General features: G+C 48.5%; 1 protein-coding gene across 1 annotated transcript in view; it reads left to right on the plus strand.

Annotated features, from left to right (window-relative positions):
• Positions 1–24,483, plus strand: part of tnpo1 (transportin 1) — a 212,440-nt gene that overhangs the window by 156,879 nt on the left and 31,078 nt on the right. The window contains 1 exon segment of the mRNA XM_038805431.1: positions 18,164–18,271. Within this exon segment, the coding sequence (XP_038661359.1) occupies positions 18,164–18,271 (108 nt within the window).

Raw genomic sequence — 24,483 nt, forward strand, 5'->3', positions numbered from 1 at the left:
ACGAATTTCAATCAAGCCCCTCATTCTATCCTAAAAGGATTGCCTCTACATGTGGCACCTTGATCTATTTGCAATGTTCCAAGTTTTTTAATTTTTGCAATGTACATGCAATGGGCCTCATGCACTATAACAATTCTGAGATTTTGTGATGTTGCTGAATTAATTGCTATTAAAAATTACCATCAGTTTTGACATCTTGCTTATCAGGCAGTTCTATTCCCTTGAAAAAGCACTTGTGTAAGTTCTGTGAATTTTTTGTGCTACTTCTAGCTTGGTGGTAGATTTTGGCTTTAAGAACTGAAGAGAAAATTGACTTTCAATCTGTCTTCTCTAGTTCTAATTGCAATGATCTGGATAAAGAGCTTGCCACTGTTTTGTGTGGCTCAAGTCACAATGGAAGCTTACATGAAGTGTTAGGAATTGTTTGTCAGACAGCCTCTCCATTTATTTTCAAATCTAGTTAACGGCTGTCATCTTTTTGGATTAATCCTTAACCTGCATTGCTCGACTGCTGCTTTTGGCCTCAAGTCTTGCTCCCACAACCCAAAGATGTGCACAGTAGGTGGATTGGCCACGCTAAATTGCACCTTAATTGGGGGGGGAGAAAATAATTGGGTGTTTCAAAAAAATAAGTTTTTTGTTACATAAATAAAGAGATGACTCTTACTGACACAACTCGTTTCTTAGATGTCGATTTGCTTTGTCATGTTGCCTGTCCAACATTCAGTACTGGATTAACAACATTTCCTCAAACTTAAAACATCGGGAATACTGATGCCACAAACTCCATTGCCTATCCAAAACAGCCTATTCCACTATCTTAATGTTGCATGTCTCTGCCCTGCTTTGACTCATCTGAAAACCTCATCTGTATCTTTGTTACCTCTAAACACAACTGTTACAATGCTATCCTGGGTCGTCTTCCACATTCTGTCCTCGAAACTTGAGCTTTTCTGAAACACTGCCCGTGTTCTAGCTCTCACCAAGTCCCTTTGGCCCATCTTCTCTGTACGTGTTGACAAGCATTGACTCCTGGTCTGTCAAAGCATCAATTTTAAAATTGTTTTCAAATCTGTCTGTGGCTCTGTCTCTCCCAATTATTTGTAACTCCAGCACTTTTTCAGCTGCCTAGGCAGTAAGTTCTGGAATTCCCTCCCTAACACACTCCAACCCTGTCTCATACTTGCTCACCATTTTTGAAAAAGTACAAGGAAAGCTAATAGCGCCAAAGGCTGACAAGTCGCCTGGACCTGATAGCCTGCACCCAAACGTCATAAAAGTAGAGGCTGCAGAGATAGTGGTACGTTGGTTGACAATGTTGCAAAATTCAATTGATTTTAAAATATCCCAGCAGATTGGAAAACTGCATACGTAACTCTATTCAAAAACAAGAGGCACAGTAAGCAGGAAACTAGGCCAGTTAACCTAACATCTGTGATTAGGAAAATGCTGCAATCCACTATTAAGGAAGTAGTAGGATAATTAGCAAATAATAATAATACAGTTAAGTAGAGTAAACATAGTTTTAATTATAATCTTTAGTGTCACAAGTAGGCTTACATAACACTGCAATGAAGTTACTGTGAAAATCACCGAGTCGCCACATTCTGGCACCTATTCGGGTACACTGGGGGAGAATTCAGAATTTCCAATTTATCTAACAAGCGCATCTTTCGGGACTTGTGGGAGGAAACTGGAGCACCAGGAGGAAATCCACACAGAAACAGGGAGAATGTGTAGACTCCGCACAGACAGTGACCCAAGCCAGGAATCAAACCCGGATCCCTGGCGCTGTGAAGCAATGGTGCTAACCACTGCTACCGTGCCACCATATGAAAGGGAAGTAGTGTTTGACAAATATATTGGAGTTCTTAGAGGATGTAACATGCAGGGTGGCTAAAGGCAAACCAGTAGATGTAGTGTATTTAGATTCCGAAAGGCATTCAATAAGAGCTCGTAATGGAGAGAATATATTGGTATGGATAACGAATTGGCTAACTGACAGGAAGGAGAGTGTGGGTTAAATGACTGTTTTGGATTGCTAAACTGCAAGTAGTTAAGTGCCACAGGGATCAGTGTTGGGGCTCAAATAATCTATATTAATGAAGTGAATGATGGGGCCAAGTATACTGTAGCCAAATGTACTGACAAAGATGGGTAAGATTGTAAATTGTTAAGATGACATAGTCTGAAAAGAGATTTAGATATGTTAAGTGAGTGAGCAAAAAGATTGGCTATTAGGAATATGTGGAAAAATGTGAACTTGTCCATTTTGGCTGGAATAATAGAAACGTAGTATTTTTAAATGGTGAGATACTGCAGAATTCTATGGTACAGACAGACCTCGATGTCCTCACATATGAATCATTAAAAAGTTAGCATGTAATTGGAAGGCAAATAGGATGTTAGCCTTTTTGTAAGGGGGGTGGGCATTAAAAGTAACAACGTCTTGCTGCATCTGTATTGGTGAGAGCCCACCCATACAGGGTCCCTGTATAGCTTTGGCCTCTTTACCTAGGGAGCGATACACTTGTATTGGAGGTAGTTCAGAGAAGGTTCAATAGGTTGATTGCTATGATGAGAGAGTTGTCTTATGAGGAGGATAGGTCGAGCAGGTTAGGTCTATAGTCATTGGAATTTAGAAGAGTGAGAGATTAATTTATTGAAACATAAGGTTCTAAGGGGGATTGACAGGGTAGGTGTTGAAAGGATGTTTCCCCTCGTACGGATATAGTTTCTAAATAAAAGGCCTTCTACTTGGCATGGAGAAGAGGAAGAATTTCTTCTGATGATCATTAGTATTTGGGATTCTCTATTACAAACACCACTGGGTGCTGGGTTATTGAATATATTCAAAACTCAGTTCAACAGATTTTTGATCTACAAGGGACTTGAGGGATATGGAGAGCAGGGCGATAAATGGAGTTAAGGCCACATTCATATCAATTATGATCTTATAGAATGGTAGCGCAGGCTTGAGGGGTCAAATGACCTATTCCTGCTTCTATTTCTTATTTTCTTAGAACTTATCGCTTTATCTGGGCTTACAGTCACCTGTCCCAGTATCCTTAATTGGCATAACACTCATGAAATCATAGTCGTTACATCACAGAAGGGAGGCTATTCAGCCCATCAGGTCATTGCAGGCTCTTTGCAGAGCAATCTAGTCAGTCCCCATAACCCTGTAAACTTTACTTCTCTCAAGTGCCCATCCAATTTCCTTTTGAAAGCATCAATATTTTCTGTTTCCAGCACCCTCGTAAGCACTGATTTCCTGGTCCTTACCACTCGCTGTGTTAAAGCTTGCTCATACCTCTAAAACCTTAAATCTGTGTGTCTATTCATCCTTTTATCAGTGAACGGGAACAATTTTTCTTCACCTACCTTATCTAAGCCTGCCGCAATCTTGTTTGTCTCATCAAATCAATTTTGTAATTAGTTTTAAAATGCAAGATGTTGTAATCTTGTTTGTTGCAAGATGTTAGAATGTTTATTCTTTATTGAGCAATACGACATGAGTATATTGAGAATCAAATATGCAGTTCTTGTGCATTAATCCAAAATATTTGGAAATTGACCCGGAACAATCCTGTTTAGATTACTGAGTATTCACAATTTAAGATGACCGCTTCTCCCTGCTGATAATTTAAATTGGTACACTTTTTGTTTAAATAGGAGTTCTTCATTGAATCAAGCATGCATGAGAGTTCTTGAAAAGTAGGATAAGAGGGACATAATAATTGGCATTCTTTGACACAGTACAATTAGTGGGTGCACCAAGTGAATAATTATAGTGGTTCAGCGGCAGTTTTCAGTCATGGTGGGCTAGCCATGAAGAAGCCTGTGGGGCCCCAGAGCAGCTCGCTGTTTCTGGAAAGGCCAGGCTGCTGAGTGAATGAGCTGGGGGAAGGCGGTTTGGGAAGAGGGTGTGTGAGTGTATGATGCTGAGAGAAGGGATGGTTAGTGTGAGGGAATTGGTGGTGGAAGGGAGAGCGGCTTTCTTCTGTCACATGGCAATTTGAAGAACTTGGCTTGATTATGTAAAATAACATGTTAAAGAAAAACATTTTCATATTCATATGATACATTTTATATGTTGACCTATAATATATGAACTTCAATAATTATACTGAATGTTACATATGCTGCTTTATTTTTGTTTTGCTTTGGCTTGTGTCTGGGATTGTGTTAGTTTTCTAGAATGTTATATATTTGTTCATGGTATTATAATCCTGTTAAATAATCTTAAAAGATGTCCAAACACCCACCAAGCTTGTTAAAAGGGCCATGTGGGTATAGAAACCAGGGAGAAGGACTCAAAATAAACAAACATATAAGGAAGTCGTCAGTGTTCTGTCATGCTTAAAGGTAGACAAGTATCCAGGGCCAGATTAAATGTACCCCAGGCTGTTGAATGAGGCAAGAGAGGAAATAGCAGGGCCACTGGCAATAATTTTCAATTCCTCTCTGGTCACAGGAGAGGTGCCAGAGGCCTGGAGGACAGCCATTGTGGTACCATTATTCAATAAATGCGGATGGAATAAACCAGAAACTACAGACCAGTCAGTGTAACCTCTATGGTGGGGAAACTATTTGAAGCAATTCTGAGAGACAGAATTAATCTGCATTTGGAAAGGCAGGGATTAATTAAGAACAGTCATGGCAAGAACAGTCGGGCAGCACAGTAGCACAAGTGGATAGCACTGTTGCTTCACAGTGCCAGGGTCCCAGATTCGATTCCCCGCTGGGTCACTGTCTGTGCAGAGTCTGCACGTTCTAGGTGGATTGGCCATGATAAATTGCCCTTGGTGACGAAAAGGTTAGATGGGGATATTGGGCTGCGGGTATAGGGTGGAAGTGAGGGCTTAAGTGGGTCGCTGCAGACTCGATGGGCCGAATGATCTCCTCCTGCACTGTATGTTCTATGTCAGCCTTTTGTTCAGTAAAGGTCATGTCTGACAACTTGATTGAATATTAGTCTACTTGGACTTGACTTTTGTTAAGGTCCCACATTGGAAACTGATAGCGAAGGTAAGAGCCCATAGGATCCAAGGAAATTTGGCGATTTGGATCCAGAATTGGCTGAGTGGCAGGAAGCAGAGGATGATGATCAAGGGGTGTTTTTCCAACTGGAAGCTTGAGCCCAGTGGGGTTCCACAAGGACCACTGTTGGGGCCCTTTCTGTTTGTGGCTTATATAAATGATTTAGTCATGAATGTTGGAGGGTTGATCAGTAAGTTCACAGATGATACAAAAATTGTTGGGGTGGTAAATAGTGAGGGAGAGTAGCCTTCGATTACAGGAGGATATAGACCGGCTGATCAGACGGTCTGATCAATGGCAAATGGAATTCGATCCAGATAAGTGTGAGGTAATGCACTTGGGCAGGACAAATGAGGCAAGGAAATACATGATAAACGGCAAGACCCCTGGGAAGGTCAGAGGATCAGAGGGACTTTGGTGTGCATGTACACAGGTCCCTTAAAATAGCAGGGCAGAGGGGGTCATGCAAGGGTTTCTCAGGCGGTGGCAACCGTTCCTAGACTTCCTGGCAGAACGGTAGACAATGGTCAGCAGCAGCAGCAACCCGAGGGGGGGGTGGGTTCTATTTTATTTTTGTTTTTCTATATTGCGGGGTTTGAGGGGGTGTATATATTTGCTATGTTTGCTATGTGTTTCGACGGGTGTTAATTTATTATTTATGGATAGGGGGGAGGGGGGCATTGAGTTGTTTTGTTCTGTTTTGTATTTAACTCTATTGGGTTCCTTTTTCATTTATTTGTTGATATTTTGTGAAAACTTTAATTAAAATTTTTTTTTTTTTAAATAGCAGGGCAAGTAGGTTCGGTGGCTAAGAAAGCATATGGTATAGAATCCCTGCAGTGCTGAAGGAGGTTATTTGGCCCATTGAGTGTGCACTGGCCCACCGAAGGAGCTCTTGCCTTTATTAGCCGAGGCATTGAGTTTAAGACCAGGAAGGTTATGTTGGAACTGAGTAAAACATTGATTCGGCCACAGCGAGAGTATTGTGTGCAGTTCTGGAATCCACATGGGATGTGATAGCACTGGAAAGGATGCAGAGGGGATTTACCAGGATGTTGCCTGAGCTGGAGAGTTTTGGGTATGAAGAGAGGTTGGATAGACTGGGGTTGTTTACCTTGGAGCAGAGGAGACTGAGGATGGACATGATTGAGGATGGGGAGCACGGTAGCACAGTGGGTAGCACTGATGCTTCACAGCTCCAGGGTCCCAGGTTTGATTCCCGGCTTGGGGAGTCTGCACGTTCTCCCCGTGTCTGCGTGGGTTTCCTCCAGGTGCTCCGGTTTCCTCTCAAATCCCAAAAGATAAAATTATGAGGGGCACAGATAGAGTAGACAGGAATAAACTTTTCCCCTTGTTGGGGGGATCAATAACCAGAAGGCATAGATTTATGTTAAGGGGCAGGAGGTTTAGAGGGGATGTGAGGAAAAACCTTTTTCACCCAGAAGATGGTGGAACTCTGGGACCCACTGCCTGAAAGGTTGGTGAAGACCGAGACCCTCATAACATTTAAAAGTATTTAGGTATCCACTTGCAATGTCAAGTGCTGGAAAATTCAGTTAGAATACTTAGGTGGATGTTTTTGACCAGTGTGGAAGCAATGGGCCAAAGTGCCTTTTCTGTGCTGTAGACCTCTGACAATGAAAGCTACGTCATTTCATGAACATTTTTAACAACAAAAAATCTTTTGTGTACAACAAAAATAATTAAACAAAGTAAACGCTATTAATTTAATATTATAGCTTACAATGACTTCGTTTTTATTTACCTCCAAAATCTACTTTTTATTTGCTTCCAAAAGTTCCATAATCTTATTAGAAAATCTTTTAAGGTTCATTCATTTTTCCTGGGACTAACACAAGATATATCACAGCTGAATGGAATTCACTCTGATTTTTCTTCAATGTCCCAGCATTCTCCCAGGTGCAAGGGGTCTTCCATTAGCTTTTTGCGAGGCGACCCTCCAATTTCTTTATAAATCTCACAACTCTGAACTTCACAAGGCAATCATGGGCCTTCCTGCGCAGTGCTTTAAAACATCCAGAAACACCCTTGGTTTTCATTAACCTACTTCTGTGGTTTCAACCTGCAACCAAGCTGATTACTTTCCAGAACTCAACTGCAGAAAGATCACTTTTTCTTATTGGTATGGGCTTGATCCTGTATTCACACTTTTTAAAAATAAATTTAGAGTACCCAATTGTTATTTTTCCAGTTAAGGGGCAATTTAGCCTGGCCAATCTACCTAACCTGTACATCTTTGGGTTTTGGGGTGAAACCCACGCAGACAGGGGCAGTACGTGCAAACTCCATACGGACAGTGACCCAGGGCCGGGATTCGAACCCGGGTCCTCAGCGCCGCAGTCCCAGTGCTAACCACTGTGCCACATGCCGCCCCTGTATTCACTCTTAGACGTACTGGAGTTCCTCAGGTTAGTGTCCTCAGCCCAAACATCTTCAGCTACTTCATCAATGACCATTGCTCCACAATTAAGGTCAAGTGGGACTGTTTGCTGCTGAATGTTCAATACAATTTGCAGTTCCTCCGATACTGAAGCAGTCCATGACCATATGCAGGAAGACGTGGACAACATTCAGCTTGGGCTGATGGCCATAACCATAACTGATGGCGAGAATTAAACATCTTCCCTTGACACTAAACAGCATTACTATCATTGAATCCACCACTATCAACATCCTGCGGATTACCTTTCACCAGAAACTGAATTTGACCAGTCATAAAAATATGGTGGCTACAAGAGCAAGTCTAGGGGCTGGGAAATCTGCGGTGTGTAACTCAACTGCTAACTCCCCAAAGTCTGTCCACTATGTATGAGGCATAAGTCACACATGTGTGGTAAAATACTCCTCATTTGCCTGGATGAGTGCGGCTCCAACATCACTCGAGAAGCTTGACAAGATCTATGACAAAGTAGCTCACTTCATTCACTCTATTCGCCATCTTAAACATTAATTTCCACCACCACCACCATGGAGTACAGTGGCAGCAGCTCACCAAGGCTCCTTCGGCAGCTTCTTCCAAACCTGCAACCTCTACTTGCACCTAGAAGGCAAGGGCAGAAGATGCATGAGATTACCACCGCCTGTAAGTTCCTGCCCAAGTCACGTACAATCCTGACTTGGAGCTATATCACTGTTCCTTCAATGTTGCTGGGTTAAAATCCTGGAACTCCCTTCTTAACAGCATTGAGGGTGCACCTACACCACATAGATTGCAACGGTTCAGGAAGGCGGTTTCCCACCACATTCTTGATGACAATTGGGATCATCAATAAATGCTGGCCGAGCCAGCTACGCCCACGTGCTGTCAAATAATTTTGAAGAAATCCTGCATTATATGTACTAACTGCATTGAATGCTGAAGTTACTTTGGTAATTTGATACAAATGCATTGATCTACGGTCTTGACCGTAATAGAAAGATAAACAAAGAGAAAATTAATGGTTCCACCCAATCAAATTATTTCCGAGTCGTTGAGAAACATTTGCATTCACTACAGATTGTGAAAAAGTGCCAAAATTACATGACTCCTTGTCACAAATGATTTTTCAAACCGTTTCATCTTCCACCACATTTATCGCTGCAGGGTATCTATGTCCTTTTACAGCCAATTGGTATAATTTCACTGTCTTCCATTCCTGCACATTTGAGATCAATGGTAAGTTTTGAAATATTACTCTGTATCCCAATACCCAAGTCATAGAAATCATCGAATTTACAGTGCAGAAGGAGGCCATTCAGCCCATCGAGTCTGCACCGGCCCTTGGAAAGAGCACCATACTTAAGCCCACAGCACCACCCTATCCCGTAACCCAGTTACCCCACCTAACCTTTTTGGTCATCAAGGACAATTTAGCATGGCCAATCCACCTAACCTACACATCTTTGGACTGAGAGGAAACCAGAGCATGCGGATGAAACCCACGCAGACATGGGGAGAACGTGCAAACTCGGCACAGACAGTGACCCAAAATGGGAATTGAACCCAGGTCCCTGGCGCTGTGAAGCAATTATGTTAACCACTGTGCTACCGTGCCGTCCCATTTATATATTATGTCAAAAGAAGCAGTGAACCTAGCAGAAAGCTTTTGGTGGAACAGCACTAGCCAGTATCCTCCAGTCTGAAAAACAATCATTTATCATGTCTTGTTTGATGTTGTTAAGCCAATTTTTTATTCAAGCTGACACCGGCCCTCGTATCCCATGAGCATCAACCTTGTTAACCAACTTATATGTGATACTTTCTTAAAGGATATCTTAAAATCCATTTGGAGAATATAGAAGAATCTACAACATTCTCCTCATCAAAGTACATTGTTACTTTATCAAGAAATTCAGTTAGATTAGTCATGCACAATCTATCTTACAAATTCATAAACTCCTCAGTGCACTCAAATCCCTCGTAAGTGTCTGTTAATGCAGTGCTCCTCAAACTATCTGATGTGGCAGACCGGCAGTATTTTTTTCAATGTGCCAGGGACCGGTGAGCGAAACAAGCCAATCCAGCTGGGGGTTCCGGGGGGGGGGGGGGGGGGGGGGGGGGGGGGGATGTGAACCCCCAGAAATTTTTTTGAGATATGTCTTATTGCAGGGGCATTTTGAGACTATCTGTGCTAAACATGAGGACATGATGTCTTATTCATTCTAAGGCCAGTCATCATTGACGTAACAAGTCTTCCCAGTGTGCCAGGGACTGGTACCATTTTGTGCCATATAATTAATTGTTTACAATCCGACAAAATATTATTTGAACATTTGTAGTAATATTCATTTATACCGGAAAATATAATGGATATAATAAAAGTAAGTTGACATATGTTTTTATTTTATATGATTTTGTAAACAAGTAATTCAATATTACAATATAAATAAATTAAATATTAACAAATCAAAGTAGCAAAGCCTTCTGACACAAATATAAACATGTGTATATATAAGTAATAAAATGAAAAATTATAATGAATAAAGTAGGTTAAAAAATTATATATTTTAGTTATTTTAACCCCAATGAATAATACGTTAAAATAAAATTTGAAAAGAATAGGTAACATTAAATTGAAGACATAATCTTGAAAATATGTCCTAATACTAAAATATGTCCACAACAGACACCCACAATGTGCATTTTCCAGTGGAAGAGGGATGGGTCAGTGAATTGAGATCAGGAAAAGGGGATAGAAGTTGATCGCATTCTGAATCCATCGGAGGTAAATTTCTGAGCCCTCAATTGCCACTCCCAGAGCCCGGACACCTCCAGCTCAGCACGGCCGAGGACGGAGCCTGGAAACCCCCCCCCCCCCCCCCCCCCCCCCCCCCCCCCCCCCCCCCCCCCCCCCCCCCCCCCCCCCCCCCCAGCCCCCCCTCCCCCCCCCCCAGCTCAGCACGGCCCGAGGACGGAGCCTGGAACCCCCCCCCCCCCCCCCGCCCCAGCTCAGCAGAGCCCAGGGACGGAGCCCCAAACCCCACCAGCTCAGCACAACCCAGGGACAGAGCCTGGAACCTCCAAACTCAGCAAGACCCAGGGACCTCTTAACTGTGAGGGAAACATTTTGCATCTATATAACTCACTCCAGGATGTGCAAATTTAACAACGTCACATGCATCCTGATGGGTCACATCCATAACACAATGACTGGGCTGTGTGATACATGTTTTGGCACTCACCTTTGCGCTGTATCAAGCGTGAAAGTGTTTCTTTTCTGGAAACACTCCATGTACCGGCAGACGATGGCTCGCGTACCGGCACCTGAGAAGCACATCATTAATATGTTTCTAAAACCTGATCTACCACTAATGTTAACCTGACTGGCTGTAGTTATTAGGCATATTCTAATGCTGTTTATTGAAGAAGGGTTTGTCTCTCTCCAATTGTCGTGAACACAACCCAGTCCATCACATGAACCTGCCTCCCATCCATTGACTCCATCTACACCTCCCACTGCATGGGGAAAGCAGGCAGCATAATCAAAGACCCCTCCCACCCGGCTTGCTCACTCGTCCAACTTCTTCCATCGGGCGAGATACAAAAGTCTGAGAACACGCACAAACACTTAAAAACAGCTTCTTCCCCGCTGTTAACGGACTCCGAAAAAACCCTCTTATGGACTGACCTCATTAACACTACAACCCTGGGCAGCATGGTGGCGCAGTAGGTTAGCCCTGCTGCCTCATGGCTCGGAGGTCCCAGGTTCGATCCCGGCTCTGGGTCACTATCCGTGTGGAGTTTGCACATTCTCCCCGTGTTTGCGTGGGTTTCACCCCCACAACCCAAAAAGATGTGCAGGATAGGTGAATTGGTCACGCTAAATTGGCCCTTAATTGGAAAAAAATAATTGGGTACTCTAAATTTAAAAAAAAAACACTACACCCCTGAATGCTTCATCCAATGATGGTTTTATGTAGTTACATTGTGTACCCTGTGTCATCAAGAAAATATTATGTATTTTCTTTTATTTCCTTTTCTTTTCATGAACTTAATGATCTATTGAGCTGCTTGCAGAAAAATACTTTTCGCTGCATATTGGTACACGTGACAATAAACAAAATCCAGTCCAATCCTCTGGCACCTCCCTCTTATACAAAGAACAATACTGCACGGGAACAGGCCATTCGGCCCTCCAAGCCTGTACCGGTCATGATACCACCCTTGGCCAAAACCCTCAGCAGTTCCTAATGTCGTATCCCTCTATACCCATTCTGTCCATGTATTTGATGAGATGGCTTTTGAATGCCGTTAATGTATCTGCTTCCACAACCTCTGTGTAATTAAAAAAAACTGCTTTGCACATCTCTAAATTTCTCCCCACGAGCCTTAAACCTATGCCCCCTAGTGACTGACTGCCACCCAGTGGAGCCTCCATCGAGCCCCCTGTTTCCCCCCGATGCCGTCTCCACTGTCCCCAGATTCTTAGGGTCGCCGCCACCACCGGGCTCGTGGTAAACTTCTTAGGGGAGAGCGGCAACGGTGCCGTTACCATGGCACCCAGGCTCGTACCTCTACATGACGCCATCTCCATTCTTTTCCACGCCGCCCCTCCCCCCTCCATCACCCATTTACGCACCATTGACACATTGGCTGCCCAATAGTACCCCAGAAGGTTGGGCAGCGCCAGCCCGCCTCTATCCCTTCCTCGCTCCAGGAACACCCTCCTCACTCTCGGAGTCCCATGTGCCCACACAAAGCTCAGAATACTGCCGGTCACTCTCCTAAAGAAGGCCCTGGGGATAAATATGGGCAGGCACTGAAAAAGGAACAAGAACCTCGGAAGCACTGTCATTTTGACGGACTGCACCCTCCCCGCCAACGACAATGGCAGCATGTCCCACCTCCTGAACTCCTCCTCCATCTGATCTACCAGTCTGGTAAAGTTATGCTTGTGGAGAGTCCCCCAGTCCCTGGCCACTTGCACCCCCAGGTACCTAAAGCTCTCCCCTGCCCGCCTAAGCGGGAGCCTACCAATTCCTTCCTCCTGGTCTCCAGGGTGCACCACAAACACCTCGCTCTTGCCCAAGTTTAATTTATAACCTGAGAAGGTCCCAAACTCGGCTAGTAACTCCATCACTCCCAGCACCCCTCCCACCGGGTCCGCCACATACAGTAACAGGTCGTCGGCATACAACGACACCCTATGTTCCTCTCCACCTCGCACCAAGCCTCTCCACCTCTCTGAATCTCTCAATGCCATCGGCAGCGGCTCGATTGCCAGTGCAAACAACAAGGGGGACAGGGAGCAACCCTGCCTGGTCCCTCGGTAAAGCCGGAAGTACTCCGACCTCCTCCTATTCGTGGCCACGCACGCCATCGGGGCCTCATATAGCAGCCTTACCCATCTAATGAACCCTTCACCAAATCCAAACCTCCCCAACACCTCCCATAGGTACCCCCACTCCACTCTATCGAAGGCCTTCTCCGCATCCAGCGCCACCACTATCTCTGCCTCCCCCTCAATCACCGGCATCATAATGACATTCAGCAATCTCCGCACATTCGTGTTCAGCTGCCTTCCCTTCACAAAACCTGTCTGGTCCTCGTGCACAACCCCTGGCACACAGTCCTCTATCCTGGTGGCCAGGATTTTTGCCAGCACCTTAGCATCCACGTTGAGAGATATGGGCCTGTATGAACCACACTGCTTGGGGTCCTTGTCCTTCTTTAAAATTAACGAGATCAGTGCCCGTGACATCGTCGGGGGCAAAGTCCCCCCTTCCCACGCTTCGTTGAGTGTTCGCACCAGCAAGGGGCCCACTAGATCCACAAACTTTTTATAAAATTCCACCGGGAACCCATCCGGCCCCGGTGCCTTCCCTGACTGCATCTGCCCGATCCCCTTAACTAGCTCCTCCAGCTCACTCGGCGCACCCAGCCCCTCCACCTTCTCCTCCTGCACCTTCGGGAAAGAGAGCCTGTCAAGGAACCTCTCCATTCCCCTCCTCTCTCCCTCTCCGACCGGTACAGTTCCCCGTAAAAGTCCTTGAAGACCTCATTCACCTCTACCCCCTTCCGCACCACATTCCCACTCTTGTCTCTCACTCCAGCAATCTCCTTAGCCGCATCCCGCTTACAGAGCTGATGAGCCAGCATCCTACTCGCCTTTTCACCATGTTCGTACACTGCCCCTTGTGCCTTCCTCCACTGTGCCTCCGCCTTTCTAGTGGTCAGCAAATCAAATTTAGCCTGCAGGCTGCGCCTCTCCCCCAACAGTCCCTCCTCTGGTGCCTCTGCATACCTCCTGTCCACCTCCAGCATCTTTCCCACCAGTCTATCCCTCTTGCTCCTCTCCCTGTGTGCCCGGATGGATATCAGCTCCCCACGAATTACTGCCTTCAGGGCTTCCCAGACCATCCCCACCTGAACCTCCCCCGTATCATTCACCTCAAGATACCCCTCAATACTTGCCCGGACCCTCCTACACACCACCTCCTCCGCCAACAACCCCACATCCAACCGCCACAACGGACGTTGGTCTCGCACCTCCCCCATCTCCAACTCTATCCAATGCGGAGCGTGGTCGGAGATTGCAATGGCCGAATACTCGGTCTCCTCCACTCTCGGAATCAGTCCCCTACTCACCACGAAGAAATCTATCCGAGAGTAGACCTTATGTACGTGGGAGAAGAAAGAGTACTCGCGTGCCCTCGGCCTCACAAACCTCCATGGATCCACTCCACCCATCTGATCCATAAACCCTCTCAGTACCTTGGCCGCCGCCGGCCTCCGACCCGTCCTAGAGCTGGACCGATCCAGTGAAGGATTCAACACCGTATTAAAGTCCCCCCCTATGATCAGACCTCCCGCCTCCAGATCCGGGATCCGTCCCAACATACGCCTCATAAAGCCCGCATCGTCCCAATTTGGGGCATACACACTAGCCAGTACCACCTTCTCTCCTTGTAGCCTTCCCCTAACCATCACATACCTACCCCCCTTATCCGCTACCACCTCCGATGCCTCAAACAACACATTTTTCCCCACCAGAATCGCCACTCCCCGGTTCCTCACATCCAACCCCGAGTGGAAAACCTGCCCCACCCATCCCTTCCTCAGGCGTACCTGGTCCGCCACCCTCAGGTGGGTCTCCTGAAGCATTGCCACATCCGCCTTTAGCCCCTTCAGGTGAGCCAGTACCCTCGACCGCTTCACCGGCCCATTCAACCCTCTCACATTCCAGGTGACCAACCGGATCAGAGGGCGTCCCGCCCCCCCTCCCCCGTCGGCTAGCCATAGCCCGTCGACTGCCCGCCCCAGGCCAGCACCCCCTGCTCGACCCCGTCCCCATAGCGACAACCCCTCACCTCTGTCCCCCCAGCCCCCACCAGCTCCTTCTTGACCCTACCAGCAGCAACCCGGTATTCCCCTTTCCCCCCCAGGCTAGGAACCCTCCCAGCCGCAAACCGTCCTCCATTGTACTTCCGTGGGTCAGCTAACTTCTGCTGACCCCGGAAACTCCCGCCAATAGCCCGACCCCTCCCGAAGTGGGATCATCCCCCAATCTATCCCTCCTCCTGGCACCGCACCAGCGCGGGGAAGAACCAGTTAAGGCCCCGCCTCCCCCATCACCGTCTCCACCCCCCAGCCCTGCAGCGCGGGAAACCAGAGGAAAGCCCGCGCTTTTGCCCTGCCCCACCACACCTTTCTGACGCAGCTCCCAAATATCAGCCCCACTCCATACCCCCACTCCGACATAGAATACAACATACCCCCCCGACCCTCCCCTCAAGATACACAGCCCAAACAATGCCCCACAGCACAAAAACAAAAACATAGCAGAACAACCCCTCCGTAAATAACCATATCAAAATTGCAAAAGTACTAAAACAAGAAGAAAAAAACAGAAGAAAAAGACAACACAGCAACAGCAGAATCCAGCACTAATATCTTACAGCCGACCTCGCAACCCCTAGTTCAAGTCCAGTTTCTCCGTCCGCACGAAGGCCCACGCCTCCTCCGGGGAATCGAAATAATGGTGCCGGTCCAAATAAGTTACCCACAGGCGCGCGGGCTGCAACATTCCGAACTTTATCTTTTTTCTATAAAGCACCTCTTTTGTCCGATTAAATCCGGACCGCCGCTTAGCCACTTCCGCACTCCAGTCCTGGTAGATCAGCACTACCCCATTCTCCCAATTGCTGCTCTTCACCTTCTTGGCCCAGCACTCCCGATCACTGAACCGGTGGAACCTCACCAGCACCTCACGCGGGGGTTCATCTTCCTTGGGCCTCCTGGCCAGCACCCTGTGCGCTCCCTCCAGCTCCAAGGGCAGATGGAGAGACCCGGCCCCCACTAGCGAATTCAGCATTACAGCCACATAGGCTGTCAGGTCCGATCCCTCTAGCCCCTCCGCAAGGCCCAAGATCCGCAGGTTTTTCCGCCTCATGCGGTGATCCAGCTCCTCGAAGCGTTCCTGCCACTTCTTGTGGAGTGCTTCGTGCCCCTCCACCTTACTCACGAGGACCACGGCCTCCTCCTCTCGTTCAATGGCCTGCGTCTGCAACTTCTTGATGGCAGCACCCTGGGTGGACTGAATCTCTGACAGCCTTCTGTTCGTTTCCTGCAGAGAGCTCAGTACTTCATCCTTGAATTCTTTAAAGCAGCGCAGGAGATCAGTTTGTTGTTTCTGGGCCCAGAGTCTCCATTCCTCTGGAGCTCTGTCGGCGGCCATCTTGGATCCCTTCCCCGTTTTTTCTGAGGAGCTGCTGCTGTTTTTTCCCCCTTTCCACTCCGAGTTCGAGGCATGGACTGCAGGGAAAGTCGTTCAGCACACCTTCCCCCACCGGGAGACGTCGAAAAATTTCCGTTTTGGGCTCTCAAAAGAGCCGAAAAATCTCTTTAAAACAGGAGCTCCCAAATGTGTGGCTTACTGCTCCATCACAGCCACCGGAAGTCGCAAAAGTAGTTATTGATGCGAGAAAGAAACCAATCCTTTGAGCGATCCCAAATAACAAGTTAGACTCTGTTTCTCTTATTTTCATTCTATAACAGCAATTTTTATAACACCATTAACATATTAACCCATCCCAAAGTGCTTCATTGGCATTATTAAACAACGTATGGCACCAAGCCACACAAGGAAATACCAGGGCAGATTATCAAAAGATTGGTTAGAGGTAAGTTTTCTAAATGAGAAAAGAGGCAGAAAGTTTTGCAAGGGAATTGCAGAGCTGAGGGCCCAGGCAGCTGAAAGCCATGGCCTCTCATCAGGGATGCTCAGGAGGCCAGAAATAGAAGTGCAGTTACCGCCAAGGCTTTTAGGCTTGCTACAAGTAGGCGTGTATTTTCAAAACACTTGTTTATATGTTTGGGAAAAAAACTGCTCTTATCTAGTTGCAATGTTTCGACTGCATAAACATGCTCATAGTACAGATTTTTAATATAATTTCTAAATGTTAATGCAGCAACAGTACCCTCTGCCACCTTTTCAACTTGTATCACCTGGCCAACATCCAAAAAATATTTTTTTCAACGTTAGTCTTCCAGAAGATATATCCAGGAAATAGTCTCTGATTAGCTTTATGCTGATTAAATTCTCTTATTATGGCATCCAGTGAAGTGCAATCTGGTGGGCTCAAATTAAATAATAAAGGTGCAAATATATAAGGGTGGTATGGTGACACAGTGGTTAGCATTGCTGCCTCACAGTGCCAGGGATCCGAGTTCTATTCCAGCCTTGGGTGACAGTGTGGAGTCTGCACGTTCTCCCCGTGTCTACGTGGGTTTCCTCCAGGATCTCTGGTTTCCTCCCACTGTCCAAATATGTGCAGGTTAGGTGGAGTCGCGGGATACTGTGGGGAAGAGGGCATAGGTAGACTGCTCTTTCAGAGGGTAGGTGCAGACCCAATGGGCTGAATAGCCCCTTGCACTGAGGGATTCTGTGGATTGGTGTTTGCAAATGAAAATGGAGCAAGGAGAATTAAATTAACACCAGTCACTGAACTGATATTTGGCAGCTGATTCAGTGGCTGAAATTTTCAAAATCATCAGCATTAGGAAATGAGACTTCCATTATTCAAAATTAAAAATGTTATGTGATGTTACAAATGAATGGATAATTTCTGGAGATAATCCTTTCCTAATATACTGATTCCACCATTCTGGATCAGCAATCCCTGGCTACTTTCAAAACTTATCTCCTGCTTTATAAAATTATATTGTAGAGAATAATTTGAGCCAATCAGAATGCTGTGTTTCAGTGTTGCAGTCATGGTGTCGTAAAGGCTCTATTTTAGGGCGAATTTTCCTGGAGTGGCGGTCGGCAACGCCACCAGGGATAGCGGCTTGGTTGGGTGACCTGTACCACCTTCTGCGTTTAGAGAAGATAAAGTATGAGTTCAGGGGGATCTTCAGGGGGGGTTTGAGGAAAGGTGGGGGATGTTTGTGACCGTGTTTGAGGAGCTGTTGTCGCGTGGGGGGAAGGGGATGAAAATGAGGGAAAATCTGTACAGGCTATAGTTGATTGTTGGGAACTATGTTTCCCAGGGCATTTATTCACTGTAACCTGTTTCGATACATGTTTGTAATAAAATATATTTATTTAAAAAAAAGACGGCTGTATTTATTGTGACCAAAAATAGCATGATGTTAAATCTAATATGTTTTGTGTTACAGTGCCTGTCTTCTGTTGCCACTGCCTTGCAGTCCGGCTTTCTTCCATACTGTGAACCTGTATACCAGCGTTGTGTAAATCTCGTGCAAAAAACTCTTTCCCAAGCTATGGCAAGTATTGTAATACTATATATAAATTATCCGAGAAAATTGTTTATTATATCAATATCAATCCAGTAGGGAATTTACCCAATGAGTAGTTAGAATATTGAACTTGTTACTACAAGGACTTCTTTTTTTAAAAATAATTTTTATTGAAAAATTTTTACAAAATATATAACAACAAACAGTAACAAACAACAATAAAACAACATAATAAGCATAACTCCCCCAAGACCGTAGCAACGCATATATCGAGCCCCCCCAAACCCGGTAAACAACAAGAGAACTTGGTTGCTGCTGCTGCTGACCTAGTTCCCTATCACTGAGCCAGAAAGTCAAGGAAAGGCTGCCACCGCCTAAAGAACCCTTGTACCGATCCTCTCAGGGCGAATTTGACCTTCTCCAGCTTAATAAAACCCGCCATGTCATTGATCCAGGCCTCCACGCTTGGGGGCCTCGCATCCTTCCACTGTAGCAAGATCCTCCGCCGGGCTACTAGGGACGCAAAGGCCAAAACACCGGCCTCTCTCGCCTCCTGCACTCACGGCTCCACCGCAACCCCAAAAATCGCGAGTCCCCAGCCTGGCTTGACCCTGGATCCTACCACCCTCAACACCGTCCTCGCCACCCCCTTCCAGAACTCCTCCAGTGCCGGGCATGCCCAGAACATATGGGCATGTTTCGCTGGACTCCCCGAACACCTGACACACCTGTCTTCGCCCCCAAAGAACCTACTCATCCTAGTCCTGGACATATGGGCCCGGTGCAGCACCTTGAATTGGATGAGGCTAAGCCGCGCACATGAGGAGGAAGAGTTAACCCTCTCCAGGGCATCCGCCCATGTCCCATCCTCGATCTGCTCCCCCAGCTCCTCCTCCCACTTAGCCTTTAGCTCCTCTACTGACGCCTCCTCCACCTCCTGCATTACCTTGTAGATATCAGATACCTTCCCATCCCCGACCTAGACCCCCGAAAGCACCCTGTCCCTCACCCCCCTCACGGGCAGCAAAGGGAATCCCTCCACCTGCCGCCTAGCAAACGCCTTTACCTGCAGGTACCTGAACATGTTCCCCGAGGGGAGCTCAAATTTCTCCTCCAACTCTCCAGGCTCGCAAACCTCCCGTCAATAAACAGGTCCCTCAGCTTTCTAATGCCCGCCCTGTGCCACCCCAGGAACCCCCATTCGATGTTCCCCGGGACGAACCAATGGTTCACCCTTAGCGGAGCCTCCATCGAGCCCCCCTATGTCGCCTCCACTGCCCCCAGATCTTGAGGGTAGCCGCCACCACCGGACTCGTGGTATACCTCGTAGGAGGGAGCAGCAACGGCGCCGTTACCAGGGCCCCCAGGCTTGTGCCTCCACAGGTTGCCATCTCCAACCTTTTCCATGCTGCCCCTCCATCACCCACTTGCGCACCATCAACACATTGGCCGCCCAATAATACCCCGAGAGGTTGGGTAACGCCAGCTCCCCACCATCTCTGCCCCGCTCCAAGAAGACCCTCTTCACCCTCGGGGTCCCATGCGCCCAAACAAAGCTCATGATGCTGCTAGTCACCCTCCTAAAAAAGGCCCTAGGGATAAGGATGGGCAGGCACTGAAAAAGGAACAAGAACCTCGGGAGCACCGTCATTTTGACGGACTGCACTCTACCCGCCAGCGATAGCGGCACCATGTCCCACCTTTTAACTTCCTCCTCCATCTGCTCCACAAGCCTGGTAAAATTAAGCTTGTGGAGAGTCCCCCAACTCCTGGCCACCTGCACCCCCAGGTACCAAAAACTCTTCACTGCCCTCTTAAATGGGAGCCTACCAATTCCCTCCTCCTGATCACCCGGGTGCACTACAAACACCTCGCTCTTACCCAGATTCAGCTTGCAACCCGAGAAGCCCCCAAACGCAGCCAACAGCTCCATCACCCCTGGCATTCCCCCCACTGGGCCCGCCACATACAGCAGCAGGTCGGCCACATACAGCAGCAGGTCGCTCGCATACAGCGATACCCGATGTTCCTCCCCACCCCCGCACCAGACCCCTCCACCTCCCCGACTCCCTCAACACCATAGCCAGAGGTTCAATTGCCAGTGCAAAAAGCAAGGGGGACAGGGGGCACCCCTGCCTGGTCCCACGGTAGAGCCTGAAGTACTCTGATCTCCTTCCATTAGTAGCTACACTCGCCATCGGGGCCTCATAAAGCAACCTCACCCATTTGATGAACCCCTCCCCAAATCCAAACCTCTCCACCTCCCACAGGTACCCCCACTCAACTCTATCAAAGGCATCTAGCGCCACCACTATCCGCCTCCCCCTCAACCGCCGGCATCATAATAACATTTAACAACCTCCGCACATTCGTGTTAAGCTGTCTTCCCTTGACAAATCCTGTCTGATCCTCATGTATTACCCCTGGCACACAGTCCTCTATCCTGGTGGCCAGGATCTTCGCCAGCAACTTAGCATCCACATTGAGGAGCGAGATTGGCCTGTATGATCCAGGGGGTCCTTATCCCGTTTCTGGATCAAAGAAATCAGCTCCCGTGACATCGTCGGGGGCAAAGCCCCCCCCCTCCCATGCCTCATTGAAGGCCCGCACCAACAGGGGGCCCACCAGGTTCGCATTCTTTTTATAAAATTCCACCGGGAACCCATCCGGCCCCGGCGCATTCCCTGACTGCATTTGACCAAGCCCCCTGACTAGCTCCTCCAACTCAATCGGCGCCCCCACCCCCTCCACCAGCTCCTCCTGCACCTTTGGGAAATGTAGCCTGTTCATAAAGCTCTCCATTCCCCCCCCCCCCCCCCCCCCCCCCCCCCCCCCCAGTGGTGGCTCCGACCGGTACAGTTCCTCGTAAAAGTCCCTAAAGACCCCGTTCACCTCTGCCCCCTTCCGCACCACATTCCCACCCTTATCCATCACTCCACCAATTTCCCTAGCCGCATCGCGCCTGCGGAGCTGATGCACCAGCATCCTGCTCGCCTTCTCCCCATACTCAAACCGTGCCTTGCGCCTTCCTCCACTGTGTCTCCGCCTTTCTGGTGGTCAGCAAGTAGAACTTGGCCTGCAAGCTACGCCGTTCCCCCAACAATCCCTCCTCTGGGGCCTCCGCGTACCTCCTATCCACATCTAGGAACTCCCCCACCAGTCTCTCCCTCTCCCTCCTTTCCCTATGGGCCCGGATGGAAATCAGCTCCCCCCGGATCACTGCCTTCAGAGTCTCCCAAACCATCCCCACCCGGACCTCCCCCGTATCGTTGGCCTCAAGGTACCCCTCAATACTTCCCTGGACCCTCCTACACACCTCCTCATCAGCCAGCAACCCCACGTCCAGACGCCACAGCGGGCGCTGGTCCCGCACCTCCCCCATCTCCAGATCGACCCAGTGCGGAGCATGGTCTGAAATTGCCATGGCCGAATACTCGGCATCCTCCACCCTCGGGATCAATCCCCTGCTCAGAACGAAAAAATCTATTCGGGAGTAAACCCTATGCACATGGGAGAAAAGGGAATACTCCCTCGGCCTCCCAAACCTCCAGGGATCCACCCCTCCCATCTGGTCCATAAACCCCCTCAGCACCTTGGCCGCCGCCGGCCTCCTACCCGTCCTTGAACTGGACCGGTCTAGTGGGAGATCCAGCACCGTGTTAAAGTCTCCCCCCATGATCAGGCCCCCCGCCTCCAGGTCTGGAATGCGGCCCAACATACGCCTCATAAAGCCAGCGTCATCCCAATTCGGGGCATACACGTTTACCAGCACCACTTTCTCTCCCTGCAGCCTACCCTTCACCATAACAAACCTGCCCTCCTTGTCCGCCACCACCTCAGACGCCTCGAACGCCACCCTCTTCCCCACCAGAATCGCCACCCCCCCGGTTCTTCGCATCTAATCCTGAATGGAAAACCTGCCCCACCCACCCCTTCCTCAGACGAACCTGGTCCGCCACCTTCAGGTGGGTCTCCTGGAGCATAGCCACGTCCGCCTTCAGCCCCTTCAAATGAGAAAATACCCGAGCCCGCTTAACCGGCCCATTCAGCCCCCTCACGTTCCAGGTGATCAGCCATATCAGAGGGCACCCCTCTCCCGCCGACTAACCATAGCTCATTGACTGCTCGCCCCAGGCCAGCACACCCCGCCCGACCCGTTCCCCATGACGATAGCGCCTCTCCTCTACCCCCCCGGCCCACACCAGCTCCTTCCTGGCCATTCCAGCAGCAACCCGGTATCACCCCCCGCCCCCCAAGGCTAGGACCCCTCCTAGCCGTGACGCACCCTCCATGGTATTTCCGTGAGTCAGCTGACTTCTGCTGACCCCGCCAAAACCCGACCCCTCCCGACATGGGGTCATCCCCCCTCCTGCCACACCTTGGCACCGCTCCAGCGCAGGAAAAAAACAGTAGAGGCCACGCCCCCACCGCCAGCTCCACCCCTCCTGCCCCGCAGTGCGGGAAACCAGAGGAAAGCCTGCGCTTTCACACTGCCCCACCCCACCCTTCTGACGCAGCTCCACCCCCATCCCCCAGCCTCGTACAGAAAAAGAAAAAAACCCCCAACATCCCCCACTTAACACAAAACCATACCCGACAGAACGACAGAGCAAGAACCAGCATAGAAAAAACGTATCAAAATTACAAAAACAGCAACAACCGTTGTACACAAGACCCTGCAGCCCCCAAACCCTAGTTCGAGTCCAGCTTCTCCGCCTGCACAAAGGCCCACGCCTCCTCCGGGGACTCGAAGTAGTAATGCTGGTCCTTATATGTTACCCACAGATGCGCAGGCTGCAGCATTCCAAATTTAACCTGCTTGTTATGCAGCACCACCTTCGTCTGGTTAAACCCGGCCCGCCGCTTAGCCACCTCCGCACTCCAGTCCTGGTAGATTCGCACTACCGAGTTCTCCCACTTGTTGCTCCTCTCCTTCTTGGCCCAGCGCAGCACACGCTCCCGGTCACTGAACGGATGGAACCGCACCAGCACCGCCCGCGGGGATTCATTCGCCTTGAAACTCCTGGCCAGCACTCTGTGGGCTCCCTCAAGCTCCAGGGGCAGATGGAAGGACCCCGCCCCCACCAACGAATTCAGCATCGTGGCCACATAGGACGGTAGATCCGACCCCTCCAGCCCCTCCGCAAGGCCCAGGATCCTCAAATTCTTCCGCCTCGGGTGAAAGTCCAGCTCCTCCAAGCGGTCTTGCCACTTTTTGTGAAGTGCCTCGTGCATCTCCACCTTCCCCACGAGGACCACGGCCTCCTCCTCCCGATCAGCGGCCTGCTGCTGCAACTCCTGAATGGCCGCCCCCTGGGCTCTCTGGGTCTCAAGCAGCTTGCTGGTAGTCATCTTCAGGGAGTCCAGCAACTCAGCCTTCAGCTCCGCAAAACAGCGCAGAAGAGCAGCTTGCTGCTCCTGCGCCCACTGCCACCAATTCTCGGGTGCTCCGCCGGCCGCCATTTTGTCCTCCTTCCCCCGCTTTTAAGGGGAGCTGCTGCAGCCTTTTTCTTTGCCCCACTCAGGGAGCACACCATAAATCCCGGGGAATGTTCCTCCAAGCACCTTCCCCCACCGGGAATCGTCAAAACAGCGCCGTTTGGGGCCCTAAAACAGGCCCGAAAGTCCTTTGATAGCGGGAGCTGCCGAACGTGCGGCTTAGCTCTGCATCACCGCAACTGGAAGTCCCTACAAGGACTTCTTGATGAATAGTATAAGATTCAATTAGGGGGAAGCTACATATGTGCATAAGGGACATAAGAATAGAATGTTATGCTAATGGGGGTAGTTGTGTGAAGCATTTCACCATCTGAACTAATTGGATTGAATAACGTTTTTGCTGTAAATTCTATTAAAATTACAGTGGCCTTTTTTTAACACTTAACTCAATTTTGTTCATCCTTCCTTGAACTTTGTTAATTTATTCAATATACAGGAATAATGAGTAATGCTTACCAGCTCAGCTGCACATAAGTAATTGCAGTCAGGAAGTATTGGGCCCCTTTTTCAATACATCAGCTCTAATTGTGACATTTTTCCCTTTTTTCCAATTTACAATGCCTTAATGTAGGTTTGTGGGCCATAGTACAGTACAATGCCATGGTTGGAAGGAAGAGAAGACTACAAGGGCAATGGAGTAAAGTTTTCTGACATTTAGATATACATTTAGACTTGTCTACAAATGACTGCCTGGACGTGTATAGGTTAAGGCAGATGGAATCAGTATTCATAGAATCATA

Source organism: Scyliorhinus canicula, chromosome 8, assembly GCF_902713615.1.
Source record: "Scyliorhinus canicula chromosome 8, sScyCan1.1, whole genome shotgun sequence".
In the NCBI taxonomy this organism is placed as follows: Eukaryota; Metazoa; Chordata; class Chondrichthyes; order Carcharhiniformes; family Scyliorhinidae; genus Scyliorhinus; species Scyliorhinus canicula.